We start from the raw sequence: 24,720 nt of genomic DNA on the forward strand, positions 1-24,720 counted from the left end.
GCCACGTATTTCCGCTTGCTGTAGGTACTTTACTGTATTTCTTGCAATAATGCAGTAGGTTTGTTTTCCATTGCAAAGGCAGAATTCTAATCAGTTTAAATAAACAGAACTTCTCCGGCAGCCATCTAAAGACCATGAATGAAGTCATACACTGTTTTTATTTATTTTTAATAAAGGAAAATGAAAAGGAAAAGAACCTTAATTTAAGCAAATAGATGCAAGTTCCCCTTAGTAAAAAAAAGCAAAAATAAATCCATGTTCAGCCAACAATTACAATGCCTGAATTATAATAAACCAGATCTCCCCTTTTTCTTATTCTTGCTCACATTTCCCAAGTCAGAAGACATACCTTCCATCGACCACAATTCTGAAGGTGGCAGGGTAGATCATATAATATTTACATTTCTTTTCACAAGTTTTTATCTTTGCTTTATCAAATGCACGCCTCTTCTCCAACACATCTCTACTTAAATCCACGAATACCATTATCTTAATGCCTCCCCAGGCAAGATCTTTCAAATCACAAGCTTTCTTCAGAGCAAGTTCTTTTACTGGGAACCTCAGCAATTTTACAATAAGATGTCTTGGTCTCTCACCTAGGCAGGGCTTGGTGTGCCCTCTCTATTGCCAATGCAATTGATGAATCTAAATTCAGCATTTTTGGCAATGTCTTTTGCAGAATGTCAGTGGCATTACCTTTTTCTGCTTTTTCTGGAAAGCCAGCAAAGCGAAGATTATTTCTCTGTGAAAAATGCTCCTGCTCAGATAGTTTTAGAGAGATCTTTTCATTTATAATTTTTAAATCTCTCACCTGGTCTATCAGCCTTAGAGTCCTCTCATCTACAGTAGTCAAATGTGTCTCAGTTGAATCCTCTCTTGACAACTGCTTCAAATTTTTCCTCTGATTTAAAAAGGGCCGTCTTTATTTCTGCAATGTCCACTGTCATTTTGCTCAGCAATTCCACAAGTTTATCTTCTCTGCTTACCCTTTGTCTTCCTGTTCATGTCTCTTCTGTCTCTTGGCTGGCTGGGTTGCCTCTGGGGTGCCTGGCACAGATATTTTCAAAAGTCAGGGAGTCAGCATGGAGCATAGGGCTATCCCTGGAGCTGACAGTTCTAGAATCCAGTGACTCTCATTCTGATTGCCGATACTCTATTTACACTTCCTTAATTGATTCTGAAGATAACAGATAGCAAAGTCTAAGCATTAATAGGGTACCCGGCAATCAGGTGTTTGATACTCACAGGAATGGACCAGCAAGTGCAACAGCTGTTTCCAGCTGTACAGTCCCTGACTGGGGAGGTGACGCTGCACTAAGACAGCAGGGGTGGGGTTCTCCTCATTGTTCAGAGGTCCCTCCAAGACCATTGCCCAGGGGTCGTTTCAACGGGAATCTCCACAAAGTCAAGGAATTCATAGATTCATGCACGGTTCAGTTTGCCTTCAAGGGGACATATTTTCCTTCACTGCGTAGGATACATGATTTCTAAAATGACAGGCCCAGCCCTAGCATGGGCGACGTCCCCAGTTAGAACAAATAACCCCATTCTTGATTTCGATCAAGCCTTCTGTAACAGTCTACGAACAATGTTTGGAAGGCAGGAACTTGGGTTGGCTACCCAGGAACATCTGTTAGATCTGAAGCAAGGGAACCAAGACATTCTCACTTATATAACGCGGTTCAAACAGATGGCCAGTGAGACGGCCTGGCCAGATGATGCTTTAATGACAATCTTCAGGAGAGGTCTTTCTGAGAGTCTCAAGGACAAGGTATCCCGGGTGCCTCGCCCTTCTAATTTAACAGAGTTCATTGTGCTTGTGAGCAATTGGACTAGAGAATGCAAGAGAGGCGGGTTGAAAGGCAGAGGGGTTGGAGATCTAGATTTCCTCCCGAGCCTACACCATCTGCAGGTCGAGCTACAGTTATGGACAAGCCTATGCAGCTAGGGTCCGCCCGCGGGCCTTTGTCCGCGGAAGAACGAACCAGAAGGAGGACGCTAGGCCTTTGTATGTACTGTGGCGCAAATACCCACACAGTAAAAGAATGTCCCATCGCTCCCACACGCAGGTCGGGAAACACTAGTACCCGACCGTAGGAGGAACCACGGTTTGGGAACCCCAAGTCAAAGGTTCCTCAATAATTCAACATTCCTTTGTGGACACTAAACTTTCTGACACGGCCATGCTAGTACTTTTGGTGTCATTTGCCATTGACAGTCATACACACATACATAACATCCCAGCACTAGTTGATAGTGGTGCTGCAGAGAACTTCGTAGATGATCAATGGGCCTGCTCACATGGGATCTCCCGATATACTAAGTCTATCTGCATTCTCGTCTAAAGTGTTGACGGTAGTCCCCTGGTGTCCGGTCCCATACGAGACCAGACTGGTCCATTAGAAATGAAGATCGGCTCACATCATGAGACATTAATACTGGACATAATTAAGGCAGATCATTATCCCGTAATCCTGGGGTTACCCTGGTTGAGGGTACATAACCCTTTTATTAATTGGTCCGCAGGATCGTTCTTTTTAGGTTCTGAACACTGTTTGAGACATTGCATAGGAGCCGGGGATGGTGAACTAATACCTTCGTCAAACACTAACAAAGACTCCCGTCTCAAAGTGGTGACCACACTCAACTCAATAACCGAGATACCCGAGCCCTACAAACAGTATCAGGAAGTATTTTCCAACACTGAGTATACAGAGCTACCACCCCATAGGCGGGACGACTGTGCAATAGACCTTGTACCAGACCAACTGTTACCATTCGGACGGATGTACATTTTGTCAGCCAAAGAGATGGAAGTTCTTAAAGACTAATCTAAAAAATGGTCTGATCACTGAATCAACATCCCCAGCAGCAGCTTCACTCTTCTTTGTCCCAAAGAGGAACACTTCAGAGCTCCGTCCGTGCATCGACTTTCGCGGTTTGAATAAAATCACAGTACCCGACACATACCCTATGCCTCTCATACCAGACATCTTAGAGGCAGTAAATGGGGCCAGGATTTACACCAAGCTGGATCTTCGTGGGGTCTACCATTTAATTAGAAAAAGACAAGGCAACGAATGGAAGACGGCTTTCCTCACCCCATTCGGTCACTATCAATACCGGGTCATGCAGTTCGGTCTGTCGAACGCCCCTGCCGTCTTTCAACATTTTATGGACCATCTTTTTGCTGATATCATGTTACACTACGTCATAGTTTACCTTGACGATATATGATCTATTCTTCCTCCTCTGAAGATCATGTGAGACATGTTAGTGAGGTCCTCCGACGTTTACAACAGAATCGCTTATTCTGTAAACTGGAAAAATGTGTCTTCGATCAACCTAGAGTGGTTTACCTAGGGTAAGTGTTATCAACAGACGGAATAACCATGGATCCAGAGAAGATTACAGCCGTCCTGGATTGGTCCACGCCTTCTTCTTTGAAGGACATCCAACGCTTCATAGGGTTCTCCAATTTCTGTCATTGCTTCGTCCCACATTTTTCCACTCTTACCAAACCAATGATGGCCTTGCTGAAGAAAGGGGTCCCTTTTCATTGGTCATCTGATACCCAGCAGGCCTTTAATAGGCTTAAGAAGTGATTCACCAGTGCTCTTGCTCTCGTCACCCCCGACCAAACCCGCAGATTCCTCATCAAATCTGATGCATCACAACACACCTTGCGGGCAGTTCTACTGCAAACAGATGCCCATGATCAGGAACGCCTGGTTGCATACCTTTCCAAGACCCTCGCTCCTGCGGAGTTGAATTACATCGTCCTGGAAAAGGAACTGTTAGCCATTAAAAGGGCCTTCGAGGAATGGCGTCATCTCTTGCTGGGAGCCAAATTCCCAATCGAAGTCAGAACTGATCACCATAACCTGCATGCTGTGCAATATGCCCATACCCTTAACAGCAGACAGGCTCACTGGGCACATTTATTTTCCCTTACCGGATCACTTTCTCATTTATTCCTGGACAGACCAACTTGCGAGCAGACGCATTATTACAGCAGGACCAGGCACCTTACACTCAGTTCCAATCCGAACCTATGTTTTCAAGAGCCATAGTCATCCAGGTAGTGTCTGACCTTTTGTCTCGAATCAAGAAACACTCAACTCATTTGGAGACTCAACAAGCCTCAATTCTCAAACATCACCAGCTAACTAAAGGATTTGGATGTTTCTTCCACGGTCAGAAGGTATACATTCCTACTAGAAATTTACAGAAGGAAGTACTTCATTTATGTCATGACTCATACAGCAAGACACCGGGGCCTTGCTAGAACACAGTAATTAGTCCACCAGCATTTCTGGTGGCCTTCAATGGACAATGACATCCAGGAATACATTGTCTTATGTGCTGTGTGCCTTCAGTCCAATATACCACGTACATCTCCTATTGGCAAGCTGGTCAAGATGCAGATTCCCACCAAACCATGGCAAATCATTTCCACCGATTTCATCTTTGACCTACCACCATCAGGGGGCTGTTCTGCCATTATGGTTACCATTGACTAATTTACCAAACTGGCACACTTCATATCATTACCAAAAATCCCTATTGCGGCTCACATGGCCGGGCTTTTCATAGAACGGATCTTCTCCCTCCACGGTCTGCCTGAAGTCATCATATCAGACCGCAGATCTCAATACACTTCCTGCTACTGGAAACAAATGTGTTCTCTTCTTGGCATCTCTCGGGCCCTCAGCTCTGGGTATCACCCACAATCTAATGGCCAGACTGAGCGCTTGAATCAAACACTTGAAGGCTACCTCCAATGTTATGTATCGGTGGCTCAGGACACCTGGAAAATATATTGCCCATTGCTGAGTACGCCTATGATGACTCCTATCATTCTTCCCTCAATACTAGTCCATTCTTCTGTACATATGGATATCATCCCTCGTCTTACCCCACCTTGGTTCCACCGACAACTCAGTTTCCTGAAATTGACATGCTAATAAATGACATCCAGCAAGGCCATAAGACAGCCTGTGTTACCCTGCAAAAGGCACAAGAGAGACATAAACAATGCGCTGATCTACACCGAAGACCTGCACCATGAATCAAAGTAGGGGACCACGTTTGGTTGGCATCTCGGTTCTTACCACGTCATTTGGTTCCGTCCAAGTTGTCACCAAGATACTTGGCCCCTTTCCAGGTTCTAGGCCAGATAGGTTCTTCAGCCTTTCAACTCCACCTTCCTGATTCCTGGTCTTGCATGCACCCAATTGAAACCTGATGTAACCAATTCCATTCTAAGGTTACCACCCAACCACCTCCGGTTCTCAGGTCTACCGGACCGGAGTATGAGGTTCAGGAGATATGCGATTCACGATACCACAGAAGGGTACTGCAATATCTCATCGACTGGATGGGCTATTCACCTGCGGAGTGCACTTGGGAGCCCACTACGGCAGTTAATGCCTCGCGCCTGATACTGGCTGTCCACCGCCTGCACCCGGGCAAACCAGGGGTGTGCCCTCCTAAGTGGGGGCATACTTTAACAGTGATTCATCTTCTCATTGGTACCCAGGTCTCCAGCCGCCAGCATTGTGCGGTTTGGAGTGAGTCCTCTTCGAAGATAGCGCCAAGTGCTCCTGGTAGCTTTCTAGCTGTGCTGCAACATCCCGTACAGCCCCCACTGCAGGCCATGCCCCCGACTTCGAGGAAAGCTTATCCGGCAGAAGATTCAATGCAGCTTCGCATTGCTACTCTTCTAGATTGTCCACGCATACAGCCACAGTTTTTCCAGTTACCAGCAGCCAGCGCTGATCGCTTCTACACCGCGAACCCGCTGGCATCCGTTTGCGGCTCGTCCAAGTTCCACGGTTTCTGTTCACACAGGCTGCTTCCCTATCTTAAGACTTCAATTCCCATAAGACAACAGCAGGATCCTCACATTCCCGCTCTTCAGAAACTACCTTCCCTCTGAATCGGTACATAATCAAACAGCTCTAGGAGCAGGAGGGAGGAATTTCATAATCCATATTAGGATTGCCCCCTTTCTGTAGGTCTTTTTCATTGTATTCTAGCCTTCATTTCCTGTTCTTGCTTGGTTTGTGCGTAAAGAGACTGCTGGTGTGAACTGTCTCAGACAAAGCTGCTATCAGTGCTTACATACCGATTAAGACCTCACGAGCTCCCTACTCGGGTAAGGCTCTACTTTATTTGCCCTTAGTGAGAAAATGGGATAGATTTCACTTACAATTCTGTGTTATATTGCAGTTGGGAGTCAGTTTAACTGAGAATCACCCAGCACAGCAAGAGGACGTCGCTTACAAATGCTTTAAAAGTCCAAGATCCGGATCCATCGATCTGTAGCGGCTCATTGTCACAGCATCTAGCTGACACTTCTGTATCAGGTTAGTGACTCACATCATTCTGATTGCCGATATTCTACTTACACTTTCTTAATTGATTCTGAAGACCAACCCTGGCATAACAGTTTTTCACCAGAGTCTTCTTTTGCTTGGCAGCCTTCTTGGCCACCGCACCTGAGTCCATTTGCACTCAGACTCAGAGATGCTGCTATTTGAGGTCCCCTCATTATTCTCTAGTCACTCCCTGATTCTTTGAGCTCCGGAGTCTCTCCCAGAATGACAGGGCCTACTCTCTTCTCCCCTGTTGTTCTTTGGGCTCTCTGGGTCACTCCCCCTGGACTCCCTCTTTTGCATAGGAGAGTAGTCTTCTTTTTATGGGGGGATGGGAGGAGTTCGCCACCTCCCTGCTTCCAGGGTTGGTGGAGAACTCCCCCCTTCTCCCTGATTGGGTGGAGGTTTTCAGAATACTCTTTTGGGGCCTCAATTCATGCTCTTTTGTCTCTGCAATGCGAACCAAATGGTCCCTTTGTAGATGATGTTTCTTCAAGTCTAGCTCCCTGATTGTCTCCTCATAGGAGTCTTCCTGGTCAGATGCATCAGCCATGACATTTTTGGACTTGAACAGGGATGCCTGTCCATCAATCTCTGATGGCCGGTGGCCTGCCTGCTCAATCATGCTGGGCCTACTTGAGTCTGCCTGCCTCATGGTTCCCGGTTCTTGTGAACTGGTGGACATTAAGTCAGCAGTGCCTTGCCCATACAAGGTGGTAAATGGGTTTGAAGTCCTTAGTACAGAGGGCATCACACTGTGATCAGGGATGGCCCTGTCCCTCTCTACTTGTTCGGGGTCCCTCAAGTTTTGATTCAACCTAACTTGCTCTTTTTCTAACACCTCAAGTTTCTCCTTCTCAGCCCTTATCTCCTGACGCAGGCAACGGCCTGAGCCTTGTGCTCTGCTATCAGGGCTTGACTTACCTCTATTACCTTCCCTTGTACTGCTACCTGGCTCTGGAGTCCCCTGTTCTCATCACAAAGGGCCGCATTTCTTTTCTGGACCTCTTGTATTGCTTGGGAACACTCAGGCCATTTTTGTTGCAAGTGATGAATATCCTGTCTCTGCACATCTTTGGCTTGGGTGGTCTCTTCTAGATCACCTTCTACTTGCCTCATCTGCCCCATTATATTTTTATATTCTACTTTTAGTTCAGTCAGTTCCCGGAGGTCTGACTCTCTTTTCTGTAGGTCTGTTTTTAATGTGCACACTTCCTGGTATAGGGCTTCTTTTTTCTGATACAGGGTGCCCCGCTGTTCAGCCAGGGCATCCCTCTGTTGCTTTATGGCGCCTAACTCATATTCTCCTTGTCCAATTTCTCAATCTGTTTTTGTAGAGCATCCATGTCCTCTAAGCAGGTTCTATTGTAGGTTATTTGTTGCTTTAATTTTTGTTGATTCTCTTTCAGCGACTCAACCTTTTCCTGACACTCTTCTTTTAATGTAGCTGGTTGGGCCTCCTGTTCTGAATTAGTTAGTTGCTGTACTGTCAACTCTTCTTTTAACTGTTTTATAAGGTTTCCTAATTCTACCTCAGAATTTTGGCTCTCGCAATTTTTCTTCTACCTGCTTTAATTCACTCTGGGTTTGACTTAAGAGGTCCGACTGGTTTTGTGCAGAAGTTATACTTTCTTGGTATTTTTCTGCCATAACTGACAGGTAGAAATATATGTACGCAGTGAGCTGGGCCATTTTAAGCTGCTCCTCTTTGCTATTCTGAGTCATATAAAACTCAGTCAGGGCTTGATGTAACAGGCCACTGTCCTGCCACACATCCATGCTTGTGGAGGTGACCTGTAGCATCATGCTGGATATCCAGGCTTCCTGCTCCTGTTCTGGCCATTCCCCTCTAGTGAATAGTTTGGACAGAAAGTGCTGCCTAGCCATGTTAATCTCCACTGTGGCCATTATGAAAAGTGTTCTTCCTTAATTTAATTATGGATGCAAGAACAAGTCTGTACCTTGCTCTTGCGCAGTTTAGTGTTAACTGTACTTTATTTTTACACACAGGCCTGATACCGAGGTTATAGGTTTTGGGGTGGCGCTTTTACAGTGTAACACAGTTTTCTAACCACTAAGAGTATCACTACCTTTTCTGGGTTAGCCTGCTGTGTTAAGCTGTCACGGGTGGAAACAATTATCTCAATCCCGGCAAATGGTTCCCCACTGTGTAACGGATTTTATGACATGGCACACTCCAGCCAGGGACCTCTTCCACTGACACTGAAAGTGGCGTGAGGTGTTATGGCTCACTGTGTCCAATTTCAGTATTTGGTTAAATATGTTACCGCACATTTTGAAGGATTATCGTCGCAAAACTGTATTTGTAAGGAACACAGCATTATGTGTAGTGAGTAATAGTGTTTTTATTTACATTTTTCAAATATATGTTTGTTACTGTTGTATATTTCTGAGATAGCAATGAAGCATCTGAATATAATGATTGAAAGTGAGAATTTGTAATCAAGGAATTAGTGAGCACTGAGAAGTGGGGGTCATTTTGATGTATAGAGCAGCAATGCAAGAGCAATACCAATTTCCGCTGGGACTTGCTCGGGGTGGCACTTGCATTTCAACGCTCCAGCACAGGGGTCTGCGGCCTGCAGCTCTGCTGATGATGTGGAGTATAGGTCCCATGTTCCCTCCGCATTGATTAAGCTGGATGTGACTGATGGCAACAGGAGTCCAAAGCGTCTGGAGAACCAAATGTTGCAGGCCAGTTTTTGTAACGTACACTATTGCCCAAATTAAATTTATAATTTTGGAGCAGGTAACTCTACCTAGGAGAGGTGGCAATCTGGCAAAAACTCTGTTACAGCGTGAACTATACTGGATTGACAAATCAGAATCAATGTACCCAAAAGGAATGAACGTTGATTGGGACATGAGCTGTCATCTGTAAATCAATGAATGGCATACATTTGAAACTATAGAACCACTATTGTGAATATAATCTTACCAGTTTGGAGTATTAGGTTACAGCAATTTACAATCTCGAATTCAGTGTGTTTGTTATTAAGATTAATGCAATCGAACATCTACAACACATTGAGTTGCGTTATGCGGCATGACACTCCAAAATGGCGCCCTGCATTGACAGGGTTTGCAGTTAGGTTTTAATTACTCAACTACCCTCACGGTTGCCCAGCTAACAACGTTACTCAAATGGACAGCGAAAACACTCGGGCGTCTTCTCCGGATACGAAAGAATTACGTGAAAGAGTGCGGTAACAAGGAAGAACAAACGGGGTCCCTCTGGGCTTGATTAGACAGTGGTACATCTACTGTTACATCGTGAACACGCCACGAAGACGATTTTCACTCCTAGTCGTCTGCGGGATATCAAGAAACACAAGTAAGTTTGCCGTATATTAAACGGTTACAACTGCACGGCGAAGTAGCCTTAATACAAGCTAGGATCGGTTGAGATAATATTGTAATCAATATTCACTGTCACCATTCACAGAGGGGTGTTGTGGATAATATCGGAAGGCAAACATGGACAATACCATCATTGAGATGTAGCCGAAATTTGCAAATTATGCTTTTTGCACTGAAATCTCCATACTGAATCAACTATCACATAGTAACACGGTGAGCCGAATGTTATGTTTTTGTAAAAATCAGATGAAATAACCATGGAGTGGGACCCAGAGCTTTTGTAGAGCGACTTGGTCCCACTCGCGGTTTATGCACATATAAGACTCATGATTAGCTTTTGTAAATATGTATTTCTCTACTAGGTATCAGTCTGATATATAAACTAACCTCTAGAAGACCTTATCAGCCATTAGATCCTGCTTAATTTGGTCCAGTTATCATTGGCACCCTATGAACACAGGTCAGTTGTGTATTTTTTGAATTCTTTAATGGTTGTTGTCGAAATCCAACATATACTCTTCAACTGAACACAAGCCCTATATTTTCTTATCTTTATTCTAAACTACAGGAAAAGTAAAGCTTGAAAATTGTACCTGAAGAAGGGCTAGTCCCGAAACGCGCCGTACATTTGTTTTGTGAGAATTTGAATCTCATTTTTTACTGAGATAATGTTAATGTCATAAATCTTTATGTTTGCTCATAATGATTGTACATTGCTGAATTTCTTTGCTTATGTTATGCACAATGTATTTACGCATACAAAGTGTATGTCAAATGTTAACCATTTTAGGTTACAAATGTCAAATTCAGTAGAGATAGTTGTCTTGAAGGAAAGCAACTAAAATTAAATAAAATAAAATATTATTTTTGCTTTAAAATTGATGCAACATTCACTGACGTCTGTCAGACATAAGTGTGCCCTGTGTTTGTCCACGTGAGTTAGGGGTGGACCTTTTCTCTTGTTCCAGTTTTTGTAACGTACTTAGCTGATCTATAATTAGAGAAGGTGAAGTTTACCCTGGCCTACTTTTATGGAATTCTGTAACATAACAAAGGTATGCATTAGGCTTGAGGTGCAAACCGCAAGCAGAGCCCCTTCTTCGAGCCTCCAAACAAAGACAAGGGCAGTACGACCTCTGATCATTCACAGGCTTACAAAACATTCAGATCAGTGAAGTGTAAAGGAACAGTGAAAACTGATTGGTGCAGTACAAATTGGTAGGTTGTTGCTAAATATGTTCTTTTCATAAGCAAATGCAATGAGTTCATTTGCTGATTTTTAATTTTTAACCTCACTGAAAGTGACATTGCTCCATGGTGCTGATTAATGTCATCACTGTCGCTAACCGAACCCAATAGTGTTCTGCTACAGCAGGGATCTACAAACTTTGGTTCTCCAGATGGTTTGGCCTAAACCTGCTCCTATCACCCATAGCCAGCATAGTCAGAGGTGAGAGGTCATTGGAGCTGTAGCCCAAAGCAAGTGGGGATTTGCACATTGCAGACCTCTGTGCTACAAGGTGAAGGTGTGGGATCATGGGAGTTGTAGTCCAAAACAAATGAGGAGCCCCTGTGCTATTGGTGAAGTTATTGGAGCCTAAGAGACAGTTGAGGGGTTGTCCAAGAGGGAATTAGGTGGTCTTGGAGGAGGGAATTGAAGACTGCTAGGAAAAGATATTTTGCACTGTACACAAATGTGGAGAGGGCTATCATTTGTTTGATCACTATCTGGAGCGGTTTAGCAACAGATTAAAAAGCACACGTAAAAGGCATAAATCCCCCATACGACAGACTCATATTTGTGTCAGCCAAAAGTAATGGTCGCAATTAACAGCTCACCTGATCTGGGGCTGACACAAGGTTTGCCCTCCACGGGTCGCAGTCTCGGTAGGTAGAGTACATGGCAAGCCCTGAAAATACAGCGCAGGCGAGGATGACCCAGAGTCCAATGAGATTCAAATACAGTGACCTGAGAGTGCAAGAAAAAACTGTCAGTGACATGTAGGAATCAAGAGGCGTGACAATCTCGCCACTCACGCTGCACGTGCTGGCACGCACCTTTTTTCACCTCTCACCTTTTACAAGATCAACATAGACTATTCACGATTTTTTGTACTTGTTTCCAAACCACATAGGTTGTCCCTTATCAATAGGGGGTCACTCCTAAGAGTTTGGTACCTATTTTAGACCGACATTTTGCTGGTCCTTACAATGTCCTACAGTATTGATGAAGCAAAAACACATTTCCTTATCAAAATGTGCCTTTTAAATGCCTAAAGCTACTGTTCTCTGTCAATTCAGGCATATATAATTAAGTGAATGCAAGACCAGCTCTACTGGAGGACATAAATGAATTATACAAGATAATGAAATATGGCTAGATAATTATCCTGGTTATACCCAACACCGGTCCTGAAGATCCCTTTGCTTGCGTCGGCATCCTAAACATTTGGCGAATGTCCTTTCCTGGATTGGGCAGCAGTTTAAAGCTTCTCTGAATACTAATTTACCACTCTACAACGGGATTGCTGACCCTACAGTGCACCTCACTGCAGAAGCCTACCACTTTTATGTTTGATTGTTTTAATGTTTTTTGGTTGTTTGTTTTTGTTCATTGATTTTGTGCTTGCACCTGTATGCCTCTGGGTCTTTTGGTGTGCGTTATAAATGTAATAAATGTAAGATAAAGTAGCTCTACCAAAAATATTAGGATTGCCTTAAGTTCCAAAATAATATAGGATTAACCAGTACTCGGGTGTTCCCTTCCCCAAGTTCCAAAACACAAAATATCCTGAGGCTTCGTTGTCATGTCAATAAGCAGTTCAAACCTCAGGTTTTCCTTCCCCAAGGTGTATTGATATGATCGTGTTTCCCAATGTTCTTAATGTTCTGCGCCACACTTGCACCCGCTGTACGTGGCTAGTATTTTCACAACAAGAATGTTTTGGTTGAATATGGAAGTTCTTTTAAGTTCACCTTTTAAAGCTCATCTTCCAAAGTTCCTTTCACTTTGGATTATAATATGGATCTGCGTGAATTTTCCGTCGCGGAAAAGTCAGCAACAGAAAAGTTTGCATAAGACATGTACGAACCACAAAAGGTTTGTACATTTCCCATGCGAACATACATTAAAAACCCCTACAAACTCACCCCCCACCAACACCCACAACACACCCACAACACATCCCCACCCACACCCCAACACACACCCCCAACATACCCCCACCCTACTTACCTTTGAAGATGTGCTGAGTCCCTGCAGCGCCAGTTCCCTTTCACTTCCGTGATCAGGAACCAGCGCTGCAGGGTCCTTTTTTGTTCTTTTTTTTCCAGGCAGCTGCAGGGGATTCCCCCGCAGCCCCTGTTTTTTAAAAAATGTTCTCAGGTGTGCTGCGGGGGTGTCCCCCGCAACATTCCGCTCACTATACTGTATAGCATAGTGAGCGGGGTGTTGCGGGGGACACCCCTCCAGCCCCAAGTCCGACCCCACCATAAACACCTATACACATACCACGAAAAGTTCGAACTTTTGGTAGTTTGTCTTTTAGGTCTTTTGGTGGGGTCGTACTTTTATAGTCTGTAATTTTTCGTACAATACCTTATAATACACAATGGGTTAGCTGGTTTTGTTAAAGTTCTATTCACTTTAGAGTTCATTATGCATTGGTTTCTTGGATTTAAAACTTAATTGATTTGTAGATTCAATATATATGAGCATTGCGTGCAATTTAAGGTTCATTCACTTTTGGACTTGGCACAGGCTGTGTTTTATTAAATGGTAAAGCTTAATTTCTTTAGAATCTTCAGTGCTTTTTGCCTGCTTTGATTTATCAGGGCAACATTTCTGCAGAAGCCCAGTTGGGCTGGTTGAGCTCTGATCCTTTGTGCTCACCTTCTATTATGGCCGCCATATTTGCCTACACATGTGTGCATGCCTTGCTTCCCAGCTACTTCTCTGATTGGCCAGTGCCACTCTCTAAGAGCCAATCACGGAAGCCGGCAGTCAAAAAAGCCCGCCCACCCCCAAAGGCCCACACCTAAGGCCTCTGACTGAGCCTGTCCGGGCCCTGAGAGCTTGGAGGCCTACCCACTACCTCAGAGCTCTTCATGCTCTACCAGCTGCAGCATCATGGAACAGCTATCCAGCATGCAGCCAAACAGCCCAATAGCTTGTGCCTCTGGGGCTTTCTCCCACCTAGAGTAGATGTGAGTGATGTCTTGGACTTTGTTATGCCTTCTTACTGACTCACGCAACTGGTGAACCAAGGTGTGCCTATACCATTCTGTCTTTTCCATGCCTTACTATTCCGCTCTCTGTAATGCATTTCTGTGCTCTGGTGGAATTTGAAACCTGGTGTGCTTGTAACAACTCTTCAGCCCCATTGTGCATTGCATTTCTGTGCCTTTGGTGAAAATTGAATCCTGGGTGTTTGTAACAACTCTTCAGCCCCATTTTGCATTGCATCTCTGTGTTTTTGGTGAAATTCGAATCCTGGTTTGTTTGTAACAACTCTTCACCCCCATTGTGCATTGCATTTCTGTGCTTTTGGTGAAATTCGAATGCTGGTGTGTCTGTAACAACTCTTCACCCCCATTGTGGATTGCATTTCTGTGCTTTTTGGGAAATTTGAATCATGGTGTGTCTGTAATAACTCTTCAGCCCCATTGTGCATTGCATGGCTGTGCTTTTGTGTATTTAAAAACCTGACCCCGGGGGGCGCTGTTGCACTGGCTGAAAATGGCCACCTATTTGGGAGCTCCGCGCTGATGGCACATTCATCCTTGCATCCTGCCCTGGTTTGCTGACTGTCCTGGGTCCACTTGACGGTACCTGCTGGTGGGGCACCACACCAGATCCTGGCCGAGTGCGGGGACACAAATCAACCCGCGGACCGAGATATGGCCCTCCGAAGCTCTGCAGAGACACCTCATGGCCCCGATCTGCTCCCCCTCTCTGGCAGCGCCGTCCGGAGATCCCGGGGATCCAAGGCCTGGCATGGGGAGGGGCGCCGCGCCCGCTCCACTGGGGCTCCTCCCGCGTCACTCCGGCATCCATCGAGACCTGGGCAGAGATGCCGCTCACCGTGCCTGCGTCTCTGCCGGCCCCCGCTCCTGCCCACTGAAACGGAACCTGGACGTTGAGCTTCTGCTCCGCCGCCCTTCCAGGGAGGCGTGCTGTGTGAGGAGACGTAGTCAACACTTCGACCCCCGGCTGTCCCGCTGTGACATTCGCCTTCAGGCACCGCGCAACTCCTCTGACGGTGGCGGTAGGTCCCTGGGCTCTCCCCCTTTGGGCTGGTCTGCCCCCCCTATCTCGGGACACAGCCACCACTACCACCCCCTCCTGGGCCCCTGGGTACCGTGACCGGTGGGAGTCTAACCCTTGGGCGCAGTCTTCTGAGTGCACCGGGTGGGAGAAACGGGGGACCTGGATTGCCTGCCCCCACCTACATAGTGGGCTTACTACTCACGTTTGGGCTGACTACCCCAGGATAACTGGCCCCATGGGCCCGCGCTGTGGTGGATGCGCGGGGCCTGGCGCCTGTGACTGGACTTCCTGGACCCTCACATGTCTGATACACATCATTCATCACTACCTTCAAGTCCTTGTGAGGCAGGGGTTGACCAACATCGCCCATCACTGCATCTGCCGTGGCACAGCGCCATCCCTGGTGATTGCCTCTCCACCCCTGCGCAGGGCACCTGCTGTGTATCCTCTCCATTCCACCGGACCACTTCCCGCTCTCCGCTGGGGCACCATAAGCCTTCCTCTGGTCTCGCTCAACCGCCCCTGGACAAATATAATTGCGGATCACACGCTCCTCTGACCATTTATTGCCCGCCTCTCTCAGACACTGAGCAGAAACATTGAAGACAGCGCCTTCTAGAGCGCTCACTTAATAAGCACCTAACACATTCACTTAACTATCGGATTGGTCCACCTACCCAGCTCTGGTTGGAGACTTCTCACTGGAAATCCCTCGCCCCCTCATCCCCCGGCGTACTGAACTCCTATAACACAGTCAGGTGCTGCGGGACACCTTATGCTCCCTACCAGTGTTGCGCCATTCTTTCGGCCCTTCTAGATCCCCCTCCTGTGGGCCCGGCTCTGTGGGCTCACCACCTGTTGGTACCATGTTCAAAGGAGCAGGGAAAAAACAGTGCTCCATCAATATGTTTGCGAAAACACCGTCATGATCAGCCAAGGAGACTACGGAACAGGCGCCGACCAACTCAACATCCTCTGATCCTACTGATTCCCATAGAATGATGGAATACATCCGCGAGGGCTTCACCACACTTCACTCGAAACTCGATGATATGAATGGCACTATATCCTCCATTAAAGCCCATATTGAGAAGACCGACGGCCGGGTGACGGAGATCGAGACGAGGGTGAGCGTCACCGAGGATGACTTGGGTTCCCTTCGCGCGGAGGTCTCCTCGCTCTCCAACCGGGTCCTCGAGGTCAAGAAAAAGAATGAGGACCTTGAATCCCGCTCGAGGCAAAATAACCTTCGAATTATCAGAGTTCCCAAGGACGGTGTCAAGGAACCTATGGAGAACTATCTTGAACGTATACTACTGGCGCTCTTAGACTCTCCAAAGCTATCTCCCCAGTTTCCCCAGTTTGCGATAGAGAGAGCCCACCATGCCCTAACAGCCAAATCCAAGCCTGGCGCACCTCCACGCCCTATTATAGCCAGGGTTCTGAATTTCCGCCATCGAGATGCCCTCCTCAGTAAGAGCAAAAGGCGAACTGCTACCGGGAAACTCCAGAATTCATCTATATCCCGACTTTTCAGTGGCTGTTCAAAGGGGGCGCAAGATCTTTCTGGCGGTGAAAAAGAGACTGAGAGACCTGGGAATCAAATACGCCATGCATGCTATACCCTGCCAAGCTACGGATTGAACACTCCAACCAGGTGTATTCTTTCACGATCCCAGAGGAGGCCTCCAGGATCATCGACGAACATTTCCCAGGCTGACCCCCTCCTGCAGCACCTATTCACTTCTGTTACGCTGCTTACTGGGTGTTGCCAGTTCAAGATACCCTTATGTTCTAGTAGTCTGGGAGGTTGATCCTCCTAACTCTGAGTGAATTGTTTAACTATCATGTGGTCACGTTGGGCCCAACTACATAATATCCTACCTAAGTTACTCACGATTTCATTGTCAGACACCATGTCTATCCTCAAATTGCCCCAAGCTCGGAGCATCGCTGCCAGGCCAGTTCGCAGGCCCGCCGGCGTTGATGCCATTGGTTTGGATTTGGTTAGAAGGGTACGGGTTATCATTCCTCTGTTTGGGGGAGGGACGTGGGTGGGGTGTGGGGTTATGTTGGGGGTTATGTTAAAAAAGGCTTGGCGTTCACAGGGGAGGTTGAGTGCGAGGCAGTATTGAACCAATGGTATTACAGTGCTGCTTGATCGATCCATCGGCCACCGGGGTCACCACTCCGATAAACACTGATCCTCAACAAATACCTCTTCACTGTCAACCGAGGATAACTTGACTTTTATGAGTTGGAATGTGTGGGGACTAGGTAACTACAAGAAAATGAGACAACTAAAGCTTCAGTCTGAACGTCACGGGGTCAAAATCCTTTTTCTGCAAGAGACACATGCTTGCACTGAACACTGTGAAAAGTTCGCCAAAATGTGGGGCCCCCAAAGATACTTCACTAATTACTCTACCCAAAGCCGTGGGGTCATGAGCCTAATTCACAAGAGCCTTAAGTTTGATTCCATATCCTCACATATCGGCCCTCAGTGCAGATATGTGTTTCTCCATGGTACCCTGCAGAACAAGGAGGTGGTTCTACTAAATGTCTACGGGCCCAACATTGATGATCCAGAATTTTATTTACATCTCACGTCCCTCCTTGACAGCTTCCCTTTAATACTAATCCTCTGGAGGGGTGACTTTAATACAATATTCGACGTAGACCTAGATAGATCCGGCTCCAGACCCTGCCAACTCGCCAAAGCAGCCTACACTATGCTATCATCCCTCCCCCGACTTGCACTTGTAGATGCATGGAGGCTCCTCTATCCCAACTCCCACTCCTACTCATCGGTACATGATTCCTATTCCCGAATTGACAGATGGCTAGTGTCTGACATACTGAAAAGGAACGTAACTCATCTAATGATCCTTCCCAGAACCCTCTCTGACTATTCACCAGTGACTATTACCCTTTTCTGGGGCCCTGACCGCGATCGGACTAAACACTGGAGAATGAAACCTCAATCTCTGCTTGACCCTGTCTTTAGCTCCGAATTAGAGACGGCCATTGAAGAGTTCTTTGAGATAAACACCAACTCGGTATCCTCGCAGGCCACCCTCTGGGAATCTTTTAAAGCCTACATTAGGGGCATAGCACTCTCCAAGGAAAATGGCATCCTCAAAACAATTTGAAGGGATATCGCGGAGAGTGAGGCCACACTGTCGACCCTGGAGGCCCAATGCTCGCTACACCAAACCCTTGAAGCCCTACCATCAATAGGCTCGGAACTCGACACGTTCCGCTCTCTGGTGGACCGCGAGCTGAAATTCTTGGACAGCCCTGGCCTTGCTAGGAAATATGGGAAGGGAGAGCATCCAGGCCACTTCCTGACTAGGCTTCTCCGTCGCGAACTTGGTGCCCCACATATCCCTGGGGTGGAAAGACCTGATGGCTCCCTAGCCATCTCACTGCAAGATATTAACTCTGAATTCCTTTACTTCTACGAATCCCTGTATACCAACGCAGACAATGCCCCGACATTGGAGATTGACTCCTACCTAGATAGCCTCCCCCTCTCGATTCTCTCCCGCGAAATCATTGGCTCGCTCGAGACCCCATTTACTCCCGAGGAATTCTCAGACGCTATAGACTCACTCTCTTCAGGGAAATCCCCAGGCTCGGATGGCATCCCGATAGAATTTTACAAACGATACAAACTGCTCCTACTTCCCCACCTAATAGCCCTCTGGGAGGAATCAGTTGAGACGGGCAAATTCCCCCCTTCTCTCTGTGAAGCCACAATAACCGTCTTACTTAAACCTGGCAAACCCCCCACACAATGCGGCTCATACCGTCCACTTTCACTCATCAATTGTGATGCTAAAATCTACACCAAACTATTAGCTCTACGCCTGGCCCCCTACATGCCGCACATTACTCATCCTGACCAAGCTGGCTTTATTCCAGGACGCTCCACCTCCTTGAACCGGAGGAGCCTCTTCCAACATAATGAGTAGGATAAACACAAATGTTCATGCAGTAGCCGCCACACTCGATATGCAAAAAGCATTCAACTCTGTCTTGGAGGTACCTCTGGCGGGTTCTCGAAAAAAGTGCAAATTCGGCCCCTGTTTTTACTCCTGGGTTAGACTGCTATACTCCGACCCAGTTGCCAGGGTCCGCACTGAGGACCGATGCTCTCCCCTTTTCCAGATTGCTAGAGGGACGAGGCAGGGCTGCCCATTCTCTCCCCTGATCTTTGCCATAGCGATTGAACCATTCGCAGACATATTACGCCAATCCCATACACACAAAGGCTTGCGAACTGCAGGCCAGTCCGATATAGTGTCCCTGTATGCCGATGATGCACTTCTCTTCATTCGCTCTCCTTCCACCAATTTAGCTCCGATAATGGAAGACGTTATCCACTTTGGAAACATCTCCGGTCTCAAACTGAATTGCTCTAAATCCACCCTTTTCCCGCTCACAGACTGCACACCCCAACCCCCCGCCCCCGACACCCTTGGGTTTGCATGGGCCCAGTCAGAAGTAGCTTGCCACTTTGAATTGGTATTTGAAGAGAACTATCAAAAATACCTTACGAGCCTTGCAAAGGCACTAGGCTGGAGTAGACTACCGATTTCTCTCGCAGGCAGAATAGGGATACTAAAGATGATAGTGCTGCCCCAACTTCTGTACAGATTCACCAACATCCCCCAGTGGCCAGGTGAAGGGTTCTTCTGTACATTAACTCACACGATTAACGCTTTTTTGTGGCACTCAGGTGCGGTATGGCTTAAACGTAGGACCTTGACCACCCCAATGGGGGGCGGTGGCTTCGGTGCTCCTGATTCCGTCAGATACTGGCTGGTAGCAAAAGTCCAATTCACTTCACATTGGTTCAACACGGTGGACCCTCCACCACATGTCAGGCTCGAAAAATTGAGGGTTATCGACCGGAACATTCGCTCCCTAGTTATTAAACCCATGCCGAAAATCCTGGATTCACTTGACCCGGTGGCTTGCACGTCCCTGTCCCTAACTAAGACATGGAAATTACTAGGCACCGCCCACCCCTTCAATGGTAACCTCCCACTTTGGAACTTCCTTCCGGGGGTCCCACATGTACCACCGCTCATAGTGCGCCGATGGGCCGAGGCTGGATATGAGCTGATCCGAGACATCTTTGAACAGGGTAACTTCATTGAATGGCCAGACCTCCCATTGTCCCTGAGACAGAAACCGTCTATATGGCTCCAGTACTCATCCCTCCGAAAAACCCTTAAACGTAAATACCCCACTTTTCCAGCGATACCACCAGACGACCCTGCAATTGCGTAGCCAACCTCCCCCACGCCCACGAGGGGTAAAGTGTCTAGACTGTATACCATTGTTCAATCCAGAACGACCGCCCTATTCACCAAACTGAAACACATGTGGGAAGACGATCTGGGGATGGAGATGACCGACGAACGTTGGGTCTGTATGTGTGCACGCATACACGGGGTATCCTTCAACTCCCGATTCAAACTAATTCAGTTTAAGGTACTCCATAGATATCACTATACCCCGAACAGACTTCACCACATGTTTAATGACCACTCCCCCAGATGTCCCAGGTGTGGCTATGATAATGCTGACTATGTTCACATGATCTGGTCTTGCCCCGCCTCGCCCAGTTCTGGAATTTGTTATGCTCTACCATGTCAACTATCCTTGGGCATCCTATCACTCCATCCCCAATGAGATGTCTTTTCCATGACTTCCCCGAACTTCGCAGAGACTCCAAAAAACTGGCTGGCCTCTGCATGCTACTCGCAGTACGGTCCGTTCTGCTCTGCTGGCTTCGGCCTATACCACCTACTCATGCGCAGTGGCTCAGGGCGGTCACATGGGCCTCAGACACTGAAGGATCCTGGGCTCTGCTACAACCAACTCACTCAAGACCCAGAGATATTTGGCTCATGTTTCGATCCTATATGTCTTCTATGGACTCTGCGTCAGACACCACATCTCCAGCCCCCTCCCCTCATCCTCCCCGTTCCCCCTCCTGAACTGCTGTTCTCCAGTCCCGCACCCACTCTGTATATGCCCCCTATGTGAATAATCAAGTTGTAAACTGACTCTGTGTATCTGTATTACTCACACTGCTTCTGTACTGTATCTGCCTTGTATGGTGCTCACCTGTTGCCTGTTCCTGTGCTGCCAAGCTCAATAAATAAAAGTTTTAAAAAAACCTGACCCCCTCATTCTTGGGGTTCAGGTGTTTCTATTGCATCCATTTACTCACTTTTGACTACTGGGCCGCCTGGTGAGTTTATTGCTGCTGTGCAGTCATCTAGCTACTATCCTTATCTCTCCACCACCCCTATGGCACTCACCATCTCCCCTATCTACTTTAACTGCTATTCTATCATCTATCTTTCCTCTCTCATGAAGTCTGGAAGAAAAAAGTTCAAAAAAGACTTATTGACCACCAACCCTGGTCTACCCATTGCAGACACCTACATCAGTGCAACTTCCAGACTGTCATGAATATGGCCCATGACAAGCGCCCACTCCGTAGACACCATATCATGGCATCTACTTTCCTGCGGCGTTGGCAGTTGTCATGGCACCTTAGCAGATGCTACACACATAGGCATTGCGCTGTAGCGGCCGCGTTCCTATGACGGACAAGAAAATCACTATGGTTACCCGACATTGGGACGCAAAGTCAACACGCAGCATCCTTTTCCCTGACTCCATAAAGAACTGCCTGACAATGGCGCTGGTACTTCTGATTGAAGTGAGTACCTGTGTTTCCTGTTTTCGGTGTCTCTAGTTTTTTAATCTGTTTTGACCCTTTTTCTACGTTACGGACTGCCTCTGGATTTCGATTCTGCTTATTCTATCTCTTCTGATTACCCGGTAACAAACTGTTGATGTTTATTGGATTGCCTTTGGATTGTCCTGTGTGTATCGTGACTTCTGGTTCTTTGTGACTTTGATACTTGCCTGCTGTACCCTGGAAGGCTGTGTAGTGCACTGTACTGAGGATGCTGTGCTGATTTCTAAATCTGTGCACCACGCTGTCGTTAGTGTGTCCTTGTGCCGCCCAGGGATAGGTCCCTACTAACCCTTCTAACCACTTTTCCTTTTCCTTTTCCTTTTCCTCGAATTCCATGCTCGTCTTCTCTGTGGATTGCTTAGGAATCGCTACTTTGTCCGCTAAACAGTTACAGAGCTACTCTATCTATATAGTAAGGTCTCCACTACCTAGGAACTACACCTCCATTAATTTATCCAGCCAGTTTATGTTTATCTCTTCTGTCTATAGTGAAAACAGAGCCTTTTTTTTCACCAGACTGTCAATGTCAACTCCGGTAGGCTCTGTGTCTGTGTCAAAGGAGTTCTCCTGTTAGGGAGAATTCTCTGGTAAGGCTAATTTCCCAAACCTAGTGAGTCCCCCAGCAGCTTTGCTGGATTTTTGGGGTTTATTTTTTTCACCTGCTAAGTGTGAGACTCTTTTTCTCCCACTCTTAGGCATGATTTGAGAATGTCCTTTGACTGTGAATGTGTTTTATGGGCTATGGGGTCTTTTACTCCATAGGGCTTCATGTGTTTTTGATATGTGTGTTACACAGCACCCTCAGTGCAGTAACACAGGGGTGTCATAGTGACCCCCAAACATAGACTCCATACCCTGGGACTAACTACTGTCTCCCAGGGCATGTAAAGTCACCATTGGCTTTACTAGTCTCAAATTGTGAACAGAACCAGTACAAACCATCATATTGTGGAAGTACTGGTAGGGGTAATTCGATTGCCCCTGGGTCTGTTTTCCAAGGGGGTACTGTCCAGTCCCCCCTTGTCGAGTTTCTGGCTGGTGGCAGTGGATACCACACAAAATATTCCCCCCGAATATTTCCTATGGGATTTTCCCATTCATTTTAAACGCACCACTTTTTGGTGCAATGTTAAAGATACCGCCGGGTTATTTTTAATATTTATTCCCCGGTTGGGTCTTTTTGCCAGGACTCGGTTTTAAAATGGCGTTTGTGTTCGCCTTTGAAACTCTAACCCAAGTCGAGCCCTTTGTTCCACTTTTTGGCGGGCTTCTCGATAGAAGCCCTCCAAATGGTGCCACTCTGTCTGGGGTCTACAGGATGTGTGGGAGGGGGAGTAGGCACCCTGGACTGAGTTGCCTTGACAACTCAAGTCGCACTCTTGTGTGATTGGCCCAGTGGTGAGCCGCCTGGCTCACCACTTAGCATGTTTGAGCGACAGCTAGGCTGTTGAATGGGGTTTTTCTGCATAAAAGCAGGGCTTTGGGGACTTGAACTTCAGGAGTCGCCACAGGACCTAAAGAATCCGAAGAGGGGAGAAGCTGAGCCATCTACAACGACGACACCACCGGTGGAGCCCTGCTGTACGAACTCACCACTTCCCTGACGACAGAGGAGATCTTCTTCCAGGAGAGTCTTCTTCCCTTTGAGCTGGTGGGACCAACCAGTTCGCCTTTTTCGCCTTCCTGGACGTCTCGTGGTCGAATCACCCGTGCCAAGCACCCCGGCGGCCAGATAGCCACGCTTCACCACTACCGTGAATAAAAGGGTTGTACCTTTTAATCGGGAACTCCGCGGGTGGTTTCTTCCCTGGCAGTGCAACGACCTCCAGCTTTCGTCCTCGTTGAGATCATCTCTTCCCCTGGTCGAAGCCACGACTTCCACCCGCTGCCAGGAACAACTGCCACCGCTGGAGCTTTCTCGCCATTTCAGGTACTGTGTCCCGCCTGGTCTCCCTTGCAACAGATTGTCCAAGGTGTCCCGTAAATCCTTGACTTTCTAACTGGGTTGATCTCAGACCTGATAACTTTGCCTTTCTGAACTGATCCAACCTCTTTTGACTTTTCTGCAAAGACTTTGAGTGCATTTCCACTGTGTGATCTTGGGCACATTCCAACTTGCTCTCTCCAAGAGTGGGCCTGGCCTATGAACCTTTTGTTCTACAGTAGACCCTGCCTTTCTTGACTTGCTGTGGTTTCTTAAAAGTGTTGGTAATGTGTTATTTTCCTACTCTGCCTTTTCTCTCCCTTTTTAAACAAATTATTGGAGTGCCATCTACGGTTACGCGCTCACATCTGTTTTGCTAAATAAGTGGTGTCTTAACCTAGACTTGTCGAATAATTAAGTAGAGAGGTGTATATACTTATAGTGACTGTGTTTGAACTTGCTTGATAAATTAGTGCCAGTGTATTTTCATAAGTGTGTTTTTAAATAAATAATTATATACTTTTATACCAAAGCTCTGGTCAGTGTTTGCTTGTTCTACTGTACTTTTAGTACTGTATTTTTAGTACTATTGTGTATACTCTATATACTGCCTAACTCTTCTTGAGAGAAGTCTGACTGCTCAGCCACAGCTACCAGGTAAATCTGGGTGGTGCAGACTGCTACCAATTGGGTCTTCTGCTTACTCCTGTAGTCCTAAACTTTTTGCAGTGGTCCCTAAGGGAACTGCACAGGTTTCTGCCTAACACCCCCTCCTCCTCACCTGGAGAGCTGGAGCTTGGAGACGGCGCTTTCTTCCTTCCTTGCGCTCGGCAATCCTTTTTTTTAATGCAGGTACGGTCTGCCACGAAAGGAAGCCACTATGGCCGTGAGGTATAGACAGGCCAGTAACCTTGCTTCCGGGATAACCAAGTAATAAGGAGAAAAAGCCTCCTAGGCACAAAAAAACCCTGACTGG

General features: G+C 46.8%; 1 protein-coding gene across 1 annotated transcript in view; it reads right to left on the reverse strand.

Annotated features, from left to right (window-relative positions):
• Nucleotides 1-24,720, reverse strand: part of LOC138514393 (sodium-coupled monocarboxylate transporter 1-like) — an 892,200-nt gene that overhangs the window by 400,755 nt on the left and 466,725 nt on the right. The window contains exon 7 of the mRNA XM_069629875.1: nt 11,601-11,730. Coding sequence (XP_069485976.1) covers nt 11,601-11,730 — 130 coding nt within the window. The remainder of the gene's footprint in view (nt 1-11,600; nt 11,731-24,720) is intronic.

Source organism: Ambystoma mexicanum, chromosome 12 (genome assembly GCF_040938575.1).
Source record: "Ambystoma mexicanum isolate Mex_15411 chromosome 12, UKY_AmexF1_1, whole genome shotgun sequence".
In the NCBI taxonomy this organism is placed as follows: Eukaryota; Metazoa; Chordata; class Amphibia; order Caudata; family Ambystomatidae; genus Ambystoma; species Ambystoma mexicanum.